The following is a 19810-nucleotide window of genomic DNA, read 5'->3' on the forward strand; positions in this document are numbered from 1 at the left end:
TTTTCAAACAAACAAGAAAACAAATAACCAAACATTTGCCAGCTGCAGGTCAATACTAAGATAGTAGACAGAGCTATGTACCTAGATTGTATTCTCAGGTAGAGGCAGGTTGGGAGTTCAAGGTCAATCTGGACTGGCTACACCAGACCCTGTCTCAAAAAGCAAAACAAAACCTTCCAAAAAAAATATAGACAAAAATAGGTAGCAATATAGTAACTTCTCTCAGGACCACTTACTTCTAAACTCATTTTTACTTTCCTTGAATTACAAAATGTTAAAAACTTCCACAAAACTTCCATATTTGCCATAAAAAGAACAACAGAGGTAGGTGACTTTGTGAGTTCAAGGCCAGCCTGGTCTACTTAGCAGGAGTTACATAGTAAAACAACAAAGAGGAAAGCTAGTAATCATTTTTGCTGAACCATGAGTGAATTTCAGTTCACCCACATCAAATGTAAACAATGTTTCCAGTTGCAGGGCTGAAGAGATGGCTCAGAGGTTAAGAACACTGGCTGCTCTTCCTGGAGGACCTGAGTTCAATTCCCAGCAACCACATGGTGGTTCACAACCATCTGTAATGAGATCTGGTGCCCTCTTCTGCCTTGCAGGCATACATGCAGACAGAATACTGTATACATAATAAAAAAGTCTTTTTTTAAATAAATTTTTCAATTGCAGTAATATAAATATTGCTGTGTGTTAGTGGATATTAAGCTATGAGTGGACACGATGTGCCCATCAGTTGCTTTCTAGATAACCTGACCTTTAGCACCCATGAGTGCTATGTCAGCTTTGCTCAGAGAAGCTTCTCTCTGCAGCAGCTACAAAGATTCATTCATAACTGGTCAAGGTACAGAGGATAAAGGACAGCGATAAATGGGATGTCTTAATTATCCCCCTTCCCAGGCTCAGGAAATATTGAGGAAGGAGGAAGAATAAGAAGGACATAAGAGTCAGAGGAAAGAAAGGAGATAGAGAGCTGACTCTGAGCATAACATGGCTTTGAACTCACAGTAGTTGTGATTACCTGCACACAATCTCCCCGAGACAGGGCCTGTCGATACCTGTCAAGGAAAGGAAGGGGCTCACAGAGCTTTACCCCTCCCTAATGGTTGGTGAGGGAGGGTGAGAAACTCCATAAACGACCATAATAAAACCCACTGAATCACACACACACACACATACACCCATACACGAGATGAATGTAAAAGTGGAGCTAGTTGGGAAGAGGAAGGGTGTTAGCAGGAGTAAGAGGGTTGAGAAGTGGAGGGGGTGGGGGAAGGGAAGAAGAGAAGGGGTAGAGGTTGAATTTGTGAATGTGACCGAAAAACATGTATATATGTATAGAAATGCCATAATAAAATCTGTAGTTACAGATAGTCATTTATGCTAATAAAAATATTTTATAAAAATAAGAAATTATACCTGGGCGGGTGGCAGTGGCACACACCTTTAATCCCTACACTCAGTAGGCAGAGGCAGGCAGATCTGAGTTCGAGACCAGCCTGTTCCTCAGAGCGAGTTCCAGGACAGCCAGGGCTACACAGAGAAACCCTGAATCTGGGGGTAGAGTGGAGAAGAGATCATGATGGGCCAAGCACAACTGATCCCACCTGCAGCCTGAAGTAAAAGACTTAGGAATGTGAGACAAGCTTGGACCAATCTGCAGTCCAGACCAGACTGGGCTGTAGAGTTAAACCTGTGTCTTAGTCACTCCTCCATCGCTGTGACCAAGGCAACTCACAGAGCAAAGAGTTCACTTGGGGCTCACAGTTCCAAAGGGTGAGAGTCCATGACCATCACAGATGGGAGGAAGGCAACAGGAAGGCAAGGATGGCACAGGAGCAGCGGCTGAGAGCTCACATCTTGAGACACAAGCAGGAAGCAAGAAGCAGGAAGAAAGACACTAGAATGACTTGGGTTTTTGAAACCTCAAAGCCTGTCCCAGGTGACATGCCTCCTCTAACAAGGCCATACCTCCTAATCCTTCCCAAACAGTTCCACAAATTGGGAATCAAGAATTCAAACATATGAGCCTATGACAGCCGTTCTGATTTAAACCACCACACCCTGTCTTCAAAACTAGCCAAACGGGAGCCCGAAAGAGAGCTCAGAGGTTAAGAGTACTCCACTAAATGTACTGCACTCCTTGCTTTAGGGTGGTGAGTATTGGGTGTGTATTCAGTGAGTTTAAACCAAGATAATAAATAGTACTTACACCAATTTACCCAATTTAGACATACTATAGGACCAAGGACTAGCGCAATGGTACAACACCCAACTTACAAACATGAGACCTGAGTTTGATCCTTAGGGGAAAGAAAGAACAGACTATCAAAGACAATTTAACAGCTTTCCCAGGACCAAGGCTGAATGACTACGCCACACCTCTGTGCATCCCAGCTCCGCGTACAGTGCTGGCCCTGTCCTGCTCACTCTCAGATCTGTGCCAATGTTCCTGCCAGCTGACTCTGAGCTGGAAACCATCCTGAAGTCCCTGCATCATCATGCGCTTACACTACAATTCACCTGCTGCCCCTAAAATTTCACAACCAAAATGATCAGTTCAAGCCTAACATTGTACTGGAATCAATCAAGGACCCAAAGAGTGTGGGCAGCCACTCTTCTGGGTGTCCAAGCAAGGCAGCACACACTTTTAACCCTAGCACTCAGAAGGCAGAGACAAATGAAGCTCTGAGGCCAGTCTGCTCTACATAGAGAGTTCCAAGCCATCCAGGGCTACACAGAGAGATCCTATCTTTATATTAAAAAATAATAATAAGTTTTCCTAAGTCCTAAAAGTCTTGTACTATTTATAACAAGTTAAAATGAAAGTTATTAAGATCTCAGTCCATATCCTAGAGTCCTGTGGTCATTGACTAAAAGTAGTCTAGAGTCGGGCAGTGGTGGCGCGCGCCTTTAATCCTAAGCACTCGAGAGGCAGAAGCAAATGGATCTCTGTGAGTTCAAGGCCAGCTTGGTCTACAAGAGCTAGTTCCAGAACAGCAAGGGCTGTTACACAGAGAAATCCTGTCTGGGGGTGGGGTGGGAGGAGACAATGTAGGAACCATTAGCATTCCTTCCCTGTCTTTCCCTTCCTCCTCACATGGCTGTAACGAGTACATGTGAAGGTGGTACCCAGGACGGATGAGAGTAAGGGAGTAATTATAGTCCCACCAACTAAATGCCAGAATAACAGTTACTTGAAGGGGTTAACCTCCACCTATATATTAACAATGAGAGAAAGGCCTCTAATCTCAAAAAGTTGCAGGCGAGGAAAGATCCTACTCATGAATGTATCCTGAGCCCAAACAACACCACCATCTTCTACAATCAGCACAGGAAAGTGAACGTGGCTAAAGACAGAAAAAGAGACTTCTCCATGATGATGCTATTTTCCTAGGTTGGCTTCCAGATGGCTTATATAATAAGAGCACAGAAGAAATAAAACACAAAAGACACATAACTGGTAGAGAGGCCTGATGTGTTATAAAATACATGTGTGTTTCATTAAAAGCATCAGAAAGGATCTGAGTGAGCAGACTCATCTATGTGAGCAGATTCTGTGTGAGCGTGCAAAGGATAAGTAGTTACTACCCCTCCCTAGCCAATCTGTGCCTCACAGGTCCTCCAAATGTATTGTCAGGACTGTAAATTCAGAGGCATGTCAGAAATCACACTGCCCAGGGCCCCAGGCCTGCCAGTGACCCTTGCCTGAGCTGGATGGCTCCACACTGACTTGTGCTTCTGTTGGCTCCGGTACAGAGACATGATGCTCCACGGACGGATGATTGCACCAGCCAGGCACACAAATGCTCAGTGTGTTTCATCACCCTCTACTGTCTGTCTAGGATTGTGACACCATTTCCCTAATGACTCCAAACACTGGGTGGATCAACAGGGCACAGCCCCAAGTCCGGGCTTCCTAAACATAGAATCAGAAGTGGGGCAGAGGTGAACAGCATACAGTCATGATTAACGCACACAAATGAACACAGAACACAGTACTCCTCTCACATTGTCTCTTGTGTGTTCACCTGTTTGTACCTGTCGCAGGGGTCTGAGGATGACTGTCTCCCAACAGACTCCACACTTTAATGAGCTAAGGACCCCGTGCCAATCTTAGATGTTGCAGAGGGTCCATAGCTTAGAGAGTTTATTCCAGTTTCACCGGCTAAAGGACAACCACTCTGGATTGGATTAAATACAGCAAATGTCATAGGTGCTAGCCTTACTCTAAATGACGACATGTTTTCTCCCACTCTTTCTTTCGAGGGTCTCGTGTAGCCCATGTAACCCAAGCTGGTCTCAAACTCTAGTCAAGGATGATCTTGACCAGATCTTTCTGCCTCTACCATCCCGAGTGCCTGGCATTACAAGTGAGCACCACTTCTCTTAGCTCGTGTGGCACTAGGGATCAAAGTCTGGGCTTCAGGTATGCCAGACAAGCAATCTACCAACTAATATCCACAGCTCCAAACAGCATACAGTTCTACAGGTCCTCATCCACAACCCTTCAGAGGATAAACTTCTTATAAAGTACCTGACCACTTGACCAGTTTTAACACGAAAGCAGAGGACCAAAATTTTTCTACATTTTTTATTATATTTAGGAAAAAAATCGTAACTGGAAACTAAGGTAAGTCATGCAAACTGAGTGAGAATTTAAAGTCCTGTAAAAACTTGGTGGCAGCATCTGGAACCACTGCCCAGGTCAAGTCTAAGACATCTATGATGCTGGAATGTAGAGGACACAGTGTACCCACCAAGGCAAAGAGAGCAGGAGACCCCGCAGACCCTCCAAACCCTGACTACTGTCTCCTGTCTATGCAGAACTGGCCCCCAAACCCTATCAGGTCCAAGCCAGAAGCTATGCATGCATGGCAAACACCTCCGGCAGCCAGGGGGGAAGTAGGGAAGGAAGATATACTTGCACTGTGTTCTGGTTGGCCCACTGAATGCAGCGGAAGAGGGTGTGCACTGGACATGACAGGACACCCCCTGAACTTCTTGTGTGCCTTGTTAACTAACCTTGGTGGCAGCTATCACACATGGGCAGCACCACTGAGGGGACAAAACTCTGCTCCTTAGTTAGAGACAGCCAGCTCGGCCCTTGGGGAACCCCCCACATTATTGATAGCAAGGCTAGATCGAGCACTCCATCAGAGAGGTTACAGAGCAGACAAGGACCACTGCGGGACTCTTTGAAAGCACTGAAAAGTTTAGCCTTTTGATTAATTTAATAATTTATTTCTTCCTTATTGTTTAGTGACTACTCCTATAAAATTTGACTCCCTATGAACCTAATGTCTGAAATGATTATCCGAGTAATAATCTGAAATTATTACTCCAACTAAAACTGTTTCTTTAGGCGCATAAGTAAACAAGGACTGGTTTTTAACTCACTTCTACCAGAAGCTAACAGGTATCATATATTGCATGGGAAATTACTGAAGTCAAGTAACCCTAGGAAAGCATTACATTTAATAGAAAACAATCTCTCTCTCTCATGTGCACTCTCATTTTTCCAGTTTTTAAAAACAAGGTCTTAGCAACATAGTTCAAGTTGACGTTGGATCAGCTGTAGTCCAGGCTGCTGTCGAACATGCGATCCTACCTCAGCCTCCAGAGCTGGGATTACAGGCACATACCACCACGCTCCGTTAATGCTCATTACTATGGGGCTTTCTAGACGTTTGTCACCACACAATAGTGCTCTTCCAGAGGAAGGGACAGTATACAATGCCTCTACACTTTTCCCTGAAGAATCTGATGCTGTTATTCCTGGGGTTTCAGGGTGCTGGAGACGGATCCTAGGGCTTCACACATGCATATGAGGTATATACTCTCCCAGTGAGATACAATCCTTTCCCAGACAAGAGTTGGGGTGGTTTTACTTAATTTCCTTATTATTTATCTGAATTATTTCTCATTGTGTGTCTGTATGTGTGTGGCTTGTGTGTGCGGGTGCAGGTGCCTGAGGCAGTCGGAGGTATCAGATCTCCCTAGAGCTGGAGTCACCCGTGTGAACCACCCAGCGTGGGTGCTGGGTGCTGCGTTTGGGTCATCTACTTGTTCTTACCCACCCAGCCGTCCCTCCAGCCTACAGCTTTATTGCAGCATTGTCAATCAGCCTTCAGCAGTAAGACATATTCTAAAGACCATACTTTGAGAACATTTGGCTAGAAGTAAGAATGAAGGCCTGATAAAACCTCAGCGTCTAAGTTCTAACTTCCAGGTATTCTGATCGATTGGTCTCGGCTATGGTTTGGATGAACCTCTGGGATGACTTAAGTGTAAATCTCAAAGGTTCCCGTGTCAGGAGATTGGTCCTCGGTGCAACAGCACTTAAGTGCTTAGGACTTTTATGAGGTGGGCTCTTGAATGAGTCCCTAAGTCATCAGGGAAGAGACTAAGGTTCTGCTTCTGCAGTCTGGTGATAGTACTTGTAGGTATGAGTGGTTAAAGCTTGAGACAGACCCCTGAGTCACTGTCTGCTTCTGGTTCACAGTGGGAGAGGCTTCCTCCTCCCACCTGCCTGACACCTGGGCTCCACCATCCGGCAGGCGATCCTCAGAGAGCTGAGAGCTGTATCCTGCTCTTGCACCTCAATAGTAGTCCACCCCTTGTTATAGTGATTTTAAAAAAAAAAAAAGACAAACAGCCAGGCAATGGTGGCACATGCCTTTATTATTCCCAGCACTCGGGAGGCAGAGGTAAGCGGACCTCTGTGAGTTCCAGGCCAGCCTGGTCTACAGAGCGAGTTCCAGGACAGTCAAGACTACAGTCCAGACTACACAGAGAAACCTTGTCTCAAAAAAACAAACAAACAAAAAACCTGATAAACAGCTCTCATCCTACCCTCTTGAAAAAATTTGTCGCAAAATTAAGATGTAAATGGTCAAAGTAAAACAAAGAATTTACTGATAACATCAAAACATACACAGAGCAAAGTCGAAGGACAAGTCAAAAAACTAAGATGAAAAAAATAATTACCATGCCAGGTGGTGGTGGCTCACACCTCTAATCCCAGTACTTGGGAGGCAGAGTCAGCCCGATCTGAGTTAGAGGTCAGCCTGGTTCCAGGACAGCCAGGGCTACACAGAGAAACCCTGAATCAAAATGGAAAAAATAATTACCGATGTCTTCAAGCTAACAAAATTTTCAATGTAAAAATTAGAAAACTCAAACAACAGTAATATATGTATAAAACATAGAAATTTTATTTGTGAAGTACTGAGTAATTAAGACGGCCATATAATCTACAGCAACTGGAAAATGTACCAGAGACAACAATAACTCCCCACCCCACCCCCAAACAAGCATGCACAAAACCAAATATACAAGTAGTAAGAACTCAGTGCCTTGGGAGATTGAACCACACCACGACCTTGATTATATGCAAATGAGCTGAATACCCCTGTTAGTTTGTAGCAACAAAAATACACGGTGCCTGTTTCATTTAATCGCTGACTACATCATTAAAGCCGTGAGTACCCTCTTCAAATGCAGGCCTTGGAAATAAAATAATATATGGAAGAACACACAGAGGAGCTAACACATATCGCCCAGCCCTCCTGATAACAGCTCTATCAAAACTCCGGCAGCTGCCCTTCTACATTACAGACAAACTCTGAATAGCCTTAGGCCTATAGAAGTAGCAGCACCAGCTTCAGCCTGAGCACGCTAAACCCATTCAGTTTGCGTAATTAAACAGTCAGATTAGAAGGCAAGACTTACCCACAGAAGCCGAGCTTTTTAGAACTGACTCCTTTGGCGCTCCCTTTTCAATTCGCAATGTGGCCCACTGTTCAAAACAAGAAGCATTCATTGAAACTCTTCCATAGACACACGCAAACATGGAAACATACAGAAGTGACATTAAAAACTAAGGCTGGGCACCGTCTGAATTAGGGAGACGCCCCAGGGAATCTCTGGGATGCACTCTTGTTAGGGTGAGGGCTAAAGTTACGTTTTAAGTTTAAATCACTTTGCTTAAGAGATCCAGAAACAAAAAGCTTCTAGCCTGTAAGCCAGACGACTCCCTGGAGTACTGGGGGCTGTTGTTCACGTAGGATGACAAGCCACGCGTTTTCATGTCTGTAACAGGGTTGGTTGCCCCAGCTGCACAGGATGTGCTTGATCACACAGTGCAGGAGGAACACAGCAGGACTCTCATCATCAGGGTGTATGCTCACCCCAGAGTGGAGCAAGGTGAGAGATTGCGCCTTCTAGGGTTCCATAAACATCGGACTAACTCTCTGCCATTCTCTGGGCATCCCGGGTATGAACCTGGCCAGTGTCCACTGTCCTGGCCAGTATTTAATAAAGTTTGCTTCAAATTCAGCTCAAACATGTGGTAGGTGGTAGTGGTCTTATTTTCACCCAGTGGATTAACAAAGATCTTCTGTGTGCACTTAGAGTTGTCACTGATGATGTCCTACTTCTTGAGAAAACTGTGAAGCATGCAGGGCAAAAAAAAACAAAAAAAAAAACAAAAAAAAAAAAACAGGCTATGGTTTCAACAATGTCTGGTTTGGATTGGAAAAGAAGACCCACCAAATCCCAAACCAACCCCAGGAGGCGGGCAAAAGTATGTGAGTCTTTAGATGCTGTCTTGAAAAACACCCACTTGCACTTTTTTTTTGGATTTTCGAGACAGGGTTTCTCTGTAGCTTTGGAGCCTGTCCTGGAACTAGCTCTTGCAGACCAGGCTGGCCTCAAACTCACAGAGATTCACCTGCCTCTGCACCCCCCACAAAACCCCAGTGCTGGGATTAAAGGCGTGCACCACCAAACTAGGCTTCCAAGATATTTTTAATGACCACTTTAGCTCTTTTGTTTCAGTCACCAAAAGTCATAGTGTCCTCTAAGTTCCATCAGAAGGGTCCTGGGCTAACAGGATAACACGGTGGGTGGGGGAGCACATTTCACGCAAGGACATGAATGCCCATCGTGGCACTAAAAAAAGATCCTAAGGTAAGTTTTTCATAAAATAGCCAAGAATGACCTTGAACTTAAAAAAACACAACAAACAAACAAACAAAACAGAAACTAAGCAACTAAAGTCAGTGCCTGGAGCAGTCTAGGCAAGCACTTTACTGCTGACCCCATCCCAGTCTCTGGGCACAGGACTTTCCCCGCCTCCACCTCCCCTTGTAATGAGGATGACAATCCACACCTGGTTTATGCAAGCCTGGAGATTAAATCCAGAGCTTCACACACGCAAGGCAAGCACTCTCCCACCTGAGCCACAATCTGTCCTCTCTTCATGGATTTCTAATATTATTACCACCACAACTTAAAAGGTACAAGTGGATTTTATTTTTCAGCACAGAATTTAAAGACTCTGCAGATACTGGTGCCCCACGCTTTTTAGGCGGTCTGAGTTTTGAGTTTAAAATTTAGCAGTTAAAGGATAAAGATGTAGTGATAGAACACTTGCCTAGTTCAATCCTCAGCAGTACTTAGATGATAGACAGATAAACAGCTGGACAGAAAGATAGATGGATGGATAGATAGATAGATAGATAGATAGATGATAGATAGATAGATAGATGATAGATAGATAGATAGATGATAGATAGATAGATAGATGATAGATAGATAGATGATAGATAGATAGATAGATAGATAGATAGATAGATAGATAGATAGATAGATGATAGATAGATAGATAGATAGATAGATAGATAGATGATAGATAGATGATAGATAGATAGATAGATAGATGATAGATGATAGATAGATGATAGATAGATAGATAGATGATAGGTAGATAGATAGATGATAGATATAGATAGATGATAGATAGATAGGTGATAGATATACAGATATGTAGATGATAGGTGGCACACCTATACATGCATAGATAATAGTGAAATGATACATAGCTGATAGATCGATAAACAGATAGATGATACATAGATGATAGAGAGACAGACAGACAGAAACAGATAAATAGGTTTATTTTAAAACCAATTACAAGATATCTAAGACTACAGTTCAGATACTAATATCTGGTTTTTTTTCTTTCTGAGTTAGGATTTCTTTCTCTAGCTGTCCTGGATCTCACTCTGTAGACCAGGCGCTGGCATCGAACTCTAATTGACCTGCCTCTGCCTCCCAGTGCTAAAATTAAAGGCGTGCGCCACCACACCCAGCCTAGACACTAACGTCTAAACTGACTATCTGAAAGGAATGGGAAAGGGCAAAATAAGAGGTAAAATGCACTGTGATCATTATAATCATATATAAGCACCCATTAAGGGATGAAAAGACAGATTTATTAATGTACAAAAAGAAACTTGAAAGGCTCAGACATCCGTCTTAAAATAGAGAAATTCAACATTGTATTTTTCCAATAAGCAAGAGAATAAACAGCCTAGAACATAGCACGAAAGTCAAGGAGCAAGACTCCAGCAGGACCATACATAGCAGCACGAAACCAAGCAGGAGACAGCCATCTAACTTAGAACATCTAAAGAGGTCCAGTCCTCCAGGCTTCCGGTTGCCCCTCACTACCAATAGACCCAGTCTTCACCTGGTTGCCTTTCTCTTCTTGTTTGGGGGAGAGGCATTAAACTCTGGGCTCCCATCTTTTCTCACCTGAGGAAAAGGTGAATTTCCATAGTTTTCCCCCTAAAGCTTTGACATCTATTATCACTTGTAAAAAAGTCAAAGATCATATAAAATAAAATAAGTTTGTGTGAACAATCAATTGTTATTATTCTTAGAACTCACCTTTCTATTGTGGCCACCTAATTTTATATTTCATACTAAGGCACCTTAGACTAGAGAGTTAGGGCATACTAACAATGTGAGCATTTTTAATTTTAATGACGTAGCACTTTTAGCAGGTAAGCACTCAATTATGTACCCTCCAAAATTTACATGTTAAATATAGAACGTTTATATTTGGAGAGCAGATCTTTAAAAGATGTGAGACGGTTAAAATGAAGCCGTTAAAATGAGCCCTAATGCGTAGTCTAAGAAGAAATCTGGACAACCGGAGATAGTGCTACAGAGATGGTTCAGTGGGTTGAAGCATTTGCTGTGCATGTGTTGATGTAGGAGAGTCTTCTATCTATCTGTTGCTTTCATTGGTTAATTAATAAAGAAAACTGCCTGGCCTGATAGGTCAGAACATAGGTAGGCGGGGAAGACAGAACTGAATTCTGGGAGGAAGAAAGCAGGGTCAGGAGAGCTGCCTGCCATGAAGCTGCCAGGTCAGACATGCTGAATCTTTCCCAGTAAGCCACAACCTCATGGTGGCATACAAATTATTAGAAATGGGTTGAATCAATATGTGAGAGTTAGCCAATAAGAGGCTGGAGGTAATGGGCCAGGCAGTGTTTGAATGAATACAGTTTGTGTGTTGTTATTTCTGGGTGTAAAGCTAGCCAGGCGGGAGCCAGGCGGGAACGCAGCCCGCCGCTCCTTCTACTACAATGTGTGAGGATTAGCGTTCAGATCCCAAGGGCCCACACAAAGCCAGATGTGTTGGCAAGCATCTATAATCCCAGCTCTCCTATAGAATAGATGGGAGGCAGAAACATGAGAATCCACAGAAGGTAATAACTTCACGATAACTTCCTGCATACATCATAAAAACCAGACTCAAAGAAAAGAACTTTGAGAATACATAAGGTTTCCCCATTGGAGAGCATCAAGGGTCTGCAAAAACTGTTCAAGATGAGCAGCTGTTCAAGGTTGGAGAAACAGCTCTTCAAAGCCAACAGGAATCTGTGTAGACAGCTGCTTTGGAATCTGTGTAGACATCCGCTTGGGAATCTGTGTAGACAACCGCTTGGGAATCTGTGTAGACAGCTGCTTGGGAATCTGTGTAGACAACCGCTTGGGAATCTGTGTAGACAGCCGCTTTGGAATCTGTGTAGACATCCGCTTGGGAATCTGTGTAGATAACCGCTTGGGAATCTGTATAGACAGCTGCTTGGGAATCTGTGTAGACAGCCGCTTGGGAATCTGTGTAGACAACCGCTTCCCAGTGTGTGCTTATTCACCACTGAAAACCAAGAGGCATTGCAGCCTGCCTGGTGTCAGGGAGAATTTGTCTTCCTATTATTTCCCAGATGAGACTTTAAGCTCCCGGGGCATCTGTTTCATCATCTCTCTAAGGAGGGTCAACGCCAAAGGTGACAGTAAAGATTAGCGAGCCAGGCAGGGTCTGACCCAGCTCTGTAAGTCCGACTACTTGGGAGGCTGATACAGGAGGATCATAAATTCAAGGCCTGCGTACACTAAATCTAATAGCTAGTTCTAGGGATTTAAAGGCCAGCCTGCACAACTTACTGAGTCCCTCTGTCAAAATACGAATTAAATGAGGACTGAGGAGACAGGGCAGTGTAGAGAGCACTTGCCTAGCACATGCAAGTCCTTGGGTTCAACCCTCTATGAGGATGTGGACGTGTGGGGAAGCACAGAAGGAGAGCAGCTGCCTGGTGCCCACCGGATGGTAGAATACTAGGCAATTCCTCACTTGGTTTATGTCCTCCAGACCATCAGTGTCTCCCAACAAGCCACTATTGTCTTTCACCAAGCCAGCTTCTCCACTCATGGGGGAGTCCCGGAATGGTTCTTCTGGAGACTCCACGTCTCTTCAAGCATTCTCAGAATGCTTCTCCTCACAACCATGCAGACAAGAGGACTCTGAATACAGAAGCAGCTTTAACATCCACTGCTACACCCCACCTCAATCTTCAAGCCCCAAGGAAAGCTAAAAGGCATGGATCTGTCAAGCTTCTCACCAGTAAATTTCCAAAGTCTGGAGGGGGAAATTCACTAAAGTTTATTTCAAGCCCGATTTAAAAAAAAAAAAAATCTCATGTATTCCAAGCTGTGGAGATGAGGATACCTTAATTTTTTTTCTTTTATCTTTTTTTTGAAAATTTCATACTTGAATACCATATTTACAACACTTTTACCCCATCTTTTCCCACTTTTCATGTCCTCCATCACTCCCTCTCAATTTCATGACCTCTTTAATTACTAGTGATATATTGCATTAATGAATTAGTAAATATATATATTCCTGCCTCTACCTCCCAAGTGCTGAGATTACAGGTGTGTGCCACACTGCCCAGTTCATGTAGTGCTAGGAATCAACCCTACGGCTCTGTGTACCAAGACAGCATTCTACCATCTGAGCCACATCCCCAGCCTTCAAGTCTGAGTTTTGAGCAAGGCCAAAGCTTGCACAATTCTAAGATTCTCACCCTTGAGGATCACAACTTCTAAAAATTTATGCTGTAACGAGTCAAGAATTGACTAAAGATGGGGAAGGAGACAAGGAAAATGAATAAAATCATCTAAAAATTCAAATTGTAAGGTTTACAAAAATAACAGCTAACTCTTCTCTGCAGCCAAATGGAGCTTCTTGGCAGAGTCCATCAATCCACAGACTAAAACTCCTGGTTCTGGATTCAAACTGAAAACCTGATTCTTCCCCACAGTTGAATGCTACTGAACTCCTGCCCTAAATCAATAAGAATAATGAATGACAGGGCCCTGTGGAATAAGATAAATGAAAACCCAGCTTTGTGTTGCTGCCATTGCTCGCTATAAAAATCTGGGCCTTCCAGCACAGTGATTATATTTCCAGCATCAGAGAGTGCCTCTCTCTTGTATACAAACTTGGCGATAGTAAAGAGATGAGAGAATGCTCAAGAAGAATCAGCTGAGCAGGTGTTCACCATCAAAGTGAACGTGTTAAATCTCAGTCTCGTGTGATCAGACAACACAGTGTCACATTGTCCCAGTCTAAGCTCCCAGCACATACTGTGTGTCAAGCACCTTCATTTCCTCTCCTAGTTCAATCCTCAGAATAACCCAATAGGATACTCGAGCTGTACATGCAGAAACCAAGGCTGTGACAAAGTGACTTGCCAGAGACCAGAGAGCCAGAAACATGGGAGAACTTGTACATGCCTCAAAAGTAGAGGAAAGAGGTTCCTGCTTGTTGTGGCTGCATTATCAGAAAACAATTGCATCTAACAAATCCCTTTCTCTCAGAGCTGGCGAGAGAAGTCAGGGTTGGCGAGAGAAGCGAGGGCTAGGCCCACGGTGGGCCCTCTACGAGCCGAGAGTATCCACAGCCCTCTCACTTTCTTCCTGTCAATAGTTCTATGTTGTCTTTCTGTTCTTTGTTTCTTTCTGCTTGTAAACCTCAGACCATCGCAAAGCAATTCCTCCCTTCTCGCACCTTAATCACTAACCTTACGATTAACTTGGAGGGTTGAGAGCAGCGGGCACTTTGCAATGTTTAACCTACACTGCTGTTGGATAAACATGCAAACCTCACACACACATACACACACACACACACACACACACACACACACAAGGAATTCTGACAATACATTCGACTATCCAGGGGGAGGATTTCTCCTGAGGATACCGCCTTAGTCTGAAATTTTACTTCTCAGTTTGAATCCCAAAACAATTTCCCCCAACATTAACTAATCTTTGGCATGCATATTACCTAGTAGGTTCTTATATACCCCTTAGAAATCACCGCTCTACACACTCACTGAAGTGATCCTGTCCCAAATACTCGAGCCTTGTCTTCAAACAGCTCGCCATACCAAGGACATGTATTCATATCTGGGGACACCTAGCAACTGAGGAAGCAGCATGCAGTAGATGCTCAAAAAATAATTATTATGCAAGCACATATGTAAATATATATAATATATGTGTGTGATAGCAATATATAAAAATAATAATGTAATATAAATATATAATATTTACAGGTATGTAAATAATAATATGTAATTATATATAGTACATAATGATATATAATCACATATAAGTTATAAATAATAATAATATAATACAATAAATAAATATAACAATTTTTTAAGATTAGAAGTATTTTCTTTAAAGGAAGAAACAAAGCAAGAAAAGTCAATGCCCCTCACTACCTTAATGCCACACTGCAAGGAGATCCTGTCCTACTTAATGACAGAGAAGGAGGAAAAGAAGGAGGGGAAGGAGACATCAAATGATAGCTCACAGAGAACCTGATGGCTACTAGAACCTGTGGGCATGTACAACTCAGCATGTGTGGAGGTCAGAGGACAACTTGCCATGGTCACCTCTCTGACTCACCATGTGGGTTTCAAGGATCAAACTCAGGTCGTCAGGCTAGGTTATAAGTGCCATTTCACCAGGCTCCTGAACCTGGCCTCAAACTTACAGCAGCCTTCCTCAGTCTTTTGAGTGTTGAGATCATAGGTACGACCACCGTGTCAGACAAAGGAAACATTAGTATTTCTAACTTCGGGCTGGTGTTCATAGGGCTTAACAGATACACTTTAGCAGATCGAAAGATTGTGTTCTGTTTCCACCTAAATCTCTCAGCATACATTCATTCCTTGCACACAGTGATGGGTGTCATAAAGACATCTTCATCCAGATGCATCATCTACTCTGACCATAACCCCACATATCCGCCCTCTCTCCCTTCACCCTCTGCCACTAGCTTCCTCCCCAGATAGTCATTTCTGCTTTCATGCCCATTGACATAGGTAGATAGATAGTCCATGTATTATATATGCATATATAATAAATTCCATTTATTAAAGTGAACATGTAACAATTAAAATAATAATAATTCTTAGATCCTGTCTCATAAAAGCCAAAATTAATCATAATAATAATACTTTTTTCATTTTAATTTTTTAGAATTACTCATTTTAGCATGGGTGCTTTGCCTGCACATATGCCTGTTCACCACAATTTACAGTGCCTGAGGAGGCCAGGAGAGAGCACTGGAACCCCTCGGAGCTAGAATCCCAGATCATGTGGGTGCTGGGACTCAAACCCAGTCCTCTGGAAGAGCAGCCAGCACCTTTTTAGCTACTAACCCACCTCTCCAATCCCAATAGTAACAATTCTTATGAGCCATCAAGAGAGCTCACAGGATGTTTTTCAAGACAAGGTCTCATGCTGCAACCTAGGCTGTCCTCAAGCAATCCCCTGTCTCTGCTTGCTGGGCTTGATAGGATGGCACATGTGGTTTCCGTGAGCTACCCTGGCAGTATAACAAGCCCCGCAGTAAGCGTAGCTACCCTGGCAGTATAACAAGCAGACATCCATACCCAACTCAACCTCCGGAACCTGAGTGTGGTCATTATAAAACCATCTACCAACAGTAAGAAAACTAAGGTAAACACAGAGTGGCAAGACTAAATGATCTTTTTAAACAACATATAGTCAGGCAATATGGAGCACGCCTTTAATCCCAGGACTAGGGAGGCAGAGGTAGGCAGATCTCTGTGGTTTGCTTGTTTGTTTTCTTGTTAGTTTCTTGAGACGGGGTCTCACTGTGTATCCCTTGCTGCCCTGTGACTTGATATATACCCAAGTTGGACTCATATTCAAAGTTCCTCCAAGCCAGCTAAAGTTAAATAGTAAGACTTGGTGTGTGTGTGTGTGTGTGTGTCTTCCCCTAAGAATACGCTTGAGACAACCCAGAACCAAATTACCTGAGCACTTACTGAGCAATAGGAGTAGCAGAGGTACTGGGTCTATAAAATTAACTTTGTTGAGTGTTGATATACAGAGAACTAAACATGTTCTAAGACTAAACAGTTCCACAGGAACTTATCCCTACACTGAAGAAAGCGACCCACTGCAGGTAGTCTAGCCTTTGGGAAGTTGCTGAGACAGTTACACTGTTCTGGGGGAGAATGTCAACCTGTGGTCCCCCTTCCTTCCCTGATGAGTCCCCATTAGGAGCACCAGGCAGCCATGACTGACAATCAGCTGATTCACAAATGAATCTCTACCTAAATTCTGTAGATGGCGAACACCCCTAATCTAATAGCGTGGCAGTGAAGATGACCGCTTACGTTGGCTCCGACCTACTGTCCAAGGTCAACAGTATGTCTGTTTTAACTAGAATAGCATTCCTTACGAGAAGTTAGGAGGAAGGAGACCTAAAATATCAAACTGCATCAGCATCATTATGTGAAAATGCCATGAGACTCGCTGCTTTGTATATCAGCTTAGAAAACTAACGACAAGTTCTGGAGGTGGCCAGGCACAAAGACCTGTTTCCGTTCCTAGCATCGAATGAAACTGCAAACAGTGTTGCATGGTTGGAATCCTAGAACTTGGGAGGTGGAGACAGGAGGCTGGGATAGGCAAGAGCATCCTCAGCTACACAGCAAGTTAAAGACTGTTTGGACCACATGAGATCCTGTCTCCCAAAAAAGGGTCTTTTTCTTTTTAATTAAAAAAATGAAAAGAAAGTAGACTTCTTTTGAAGACAAACTTCCCCAATTATCAAGAAACTCACCTCTAACACTAGATGTGGAAGCTCACATCAGTAATTCAAAACATGAACTTGGGGGGCCAAGACCGTTTAAAGTCAGCTCAGATGGTAGACTGACTCATATACTGAGTTCTGAGTTCCAGGTTAACTTGGGTCATAGAGTGTGTGTGTACGTGTGTGTGTGTGTGTATGTGTGCATGTGTAGTGGGGTTGGGTGTATGTATGTGCTGTGTATATACATGGTGTGGTGTGTGTGGTATTGTGCTGTGTGTATGTGCGCACACGTGTATTTTGTTTGGGTTTCATGTGGGGAGAGAGAGAGAGAGAGAGAGAGAGAGAGAGAGAGAGAGAGAGAGAACATCTGTAGAGTTTCTCTCTGTTCTAGATGGAAAACTCGGGGCCCTGTCAAACAAACTCATAGTCAGAACCTGACCTGGCAATCATCTATCAAATATAGTAATTTGCCAGCTGAGAATGGCTAAGTGGTAACTCCCTCCTTGCCGGATCTTTAGCTGCCCAGAAAAGATTAAAGCAAAAAGGTAGTAATAAGCACCGAGAAGCAATGTGTGTGACTCCCCTTATCTCGTTCTCCAAATGGCACTTCTACCCAGGAAACCAGCTCAATCATTTCAGGAGCCCGGGCTTGGAAGGATCATTTGCTGCAGTGTGAGCGTGCTAGAATGTCTAACCAGAGGGAGGAACAAACTCAGAGCACAGTGTGACCACACTGTGTAACAGTGATAAGAAGAACAGACAAGGGTTTGCTGGCAAGGTGGCACACACCTCTCTTAGGTCAGTGTTTGGGAGCCTGAGGCAGCAGGATCCAGAGTTCGAGGCCAGACTGAGCAACATAGTGAGATGCCATCTTGGAAAAAACAATAGAGAGAGCGGCAGACTGGAGATAAAGAATCTAACATAGCCTCAAGGACTCAGCAAAGAAATAGCCACAAAGAAAAAGTCCAGAGGAAAGCATTAGCAGGCAGCCATAGGGGTAGAGATAGACATCTAGGAGTCACTCCTTTACTAAGAGACAGAGCCAAATCCTACAGGAGGACAAAAAGTACAGGCCAGGAAAAAAAAAAAAAACCCACACAGTACAGTTGTAGGTGGTAATAAAGAAGCAGGAGAAACAAAGACATCGGACTCTAACAACCATACCGTTCACTTAATCACACCAAACACACAGGGCAGCTAATAAACAGGCACCCTGCTAGGGGCACTGTGTACCCACCTATTTTCACTTTTAAAAAGAACTATGTGGGGCGGTGGTGGTTCACATCCTCTAATCCCAGCATTTGGGAGACCAGAGGCAGGGGGAGTTCTGTGAGTTCGAGGCCAGCCCTGTCTACAGGACAGCCAGGGCTGTTACATAGAGAAACCCTGTCTCAAAACAAAACAAAACAAAACAAAACAAAAACCAGAACTTGGTAGCCTGAGGTAAGTGGATTGCCAAGAATTTCAAAGCCAAGAATTTCAAAGGGTGGTGGTGACGAATACCTTTAATCCCAGCACTCAGGAGGCACAGGCAGGCAGATCTCTGTTCTCTGTGAGTTCGAGGCCAGCCTGCCTAAGAGCTAGTTCCAGGACAGGCTCCAAAGCTACAGAGAAACCTTGTCTCAAAAAAAGCAAAATAATAATAATAATAATAATAATAAATAAAAAATTCAAAGCCAGCTAGAGCTCCAAGAGTGCTAGCCTGTCTCAAATCAAACAGACGGATGAAAATGGTGTGCAAATAGGTGTTGGTACTCCTATTTGGTAGGTGAGTGCAATAAAATACTGGAGTCAGATGACCTTGTTAGATCTGATACTGGGAAACAGAGTTGAGAGTTTCGCACCAAATCTAGGCAAATCTGTACAGTCTGCAGGGCCCCTCTCCATTAAGACTACTGTCTGTCGCGCTGAATTCAAACAAACCTTGGAACGCTGAGTCTCCTGGAACTTGCCTCCCTACGTGGAGAGGCCTCCTGAATTTTACTAAAGACTTGTATAAACTTAAGCTGAAGTTGCCCCTCCAACCCCCACTCAGTCACACCTGACATCCTTAGGGGAATCTGGAAACACACCCTAGGCCAAGCTGAGGTCCAAGAACCTTTCTGATGGTATGCCAGTGTCCCTGGTTAGCTAAAAATCCCCGTGACTCCACTAAAATAAAATCAGATTCTTTTTCTGCCACCCAGCCACTGGTGTCTTATCTTGGGCATGAAGTGAAACATGATCTCGGTAGACACAAAAGGACCTCTGAAACCTGGGGCTGTAAAAACTCAAAACGAAGTGACTGTGCTTGCAGGGCACGCACAGCGGGCAATGAATCTGCTGATACAGGAAAGGGATGTCATAGAGTTCATCTAGTGAGTGAAACTAGTGATGATGGAGCCCAGGGGCAAGGGTTCCTCTGAGGTGGGTCGCTGTCTTTCTCGCTAAGGCAGACCAGGTCCCCACTCCATCTCTATCCCCCCCAACGCCCCAACCCGACCCTTTGCTCAAAAGGCTCCCACCGTTCTAAGCTAA

At 43.7% G+C, this 19810-nt stretch overlaps 1 protein-coding gene and 1 pseudogene across 1 annotated transcript in view; both read right to left on the reverse strand.

Moving 5' to 3' along the window:
• Gpat3 (glycerol-3-phosphate acyltransferase 3) overlaps positions 1 to 19810 on the reverse strand; it is a 57122-nt gene that overhangs the window by 36615 nt on the left and 697 nt on the right. The window contains 1 exon segment of the mRNA XM_087908833.1: positions 7741 to 7807. Coding sequence (XP_087764959.1) covers positions 7741 to 7807 — 67 coding nt within the window.
• On the reverse strand, positions 8878 to 8973 carry LOC148121087 (small nucleolar RNA U13; annotated as a pseudogene).

Source organism: Myodes glareolus, chromosome 8, assembly GCF_982192425.1.
Source record: "Myodes glareolus chromosome 8, mMyoGla1.1, whole genome shotgun sequence".
Taxonomy (NCBI): domain Eukaryota; kingdom Metazoa; phylum Chordata; class Mammalia; order Rodentia; family Cricetidae; genus Myodes; species Myodes glareolus.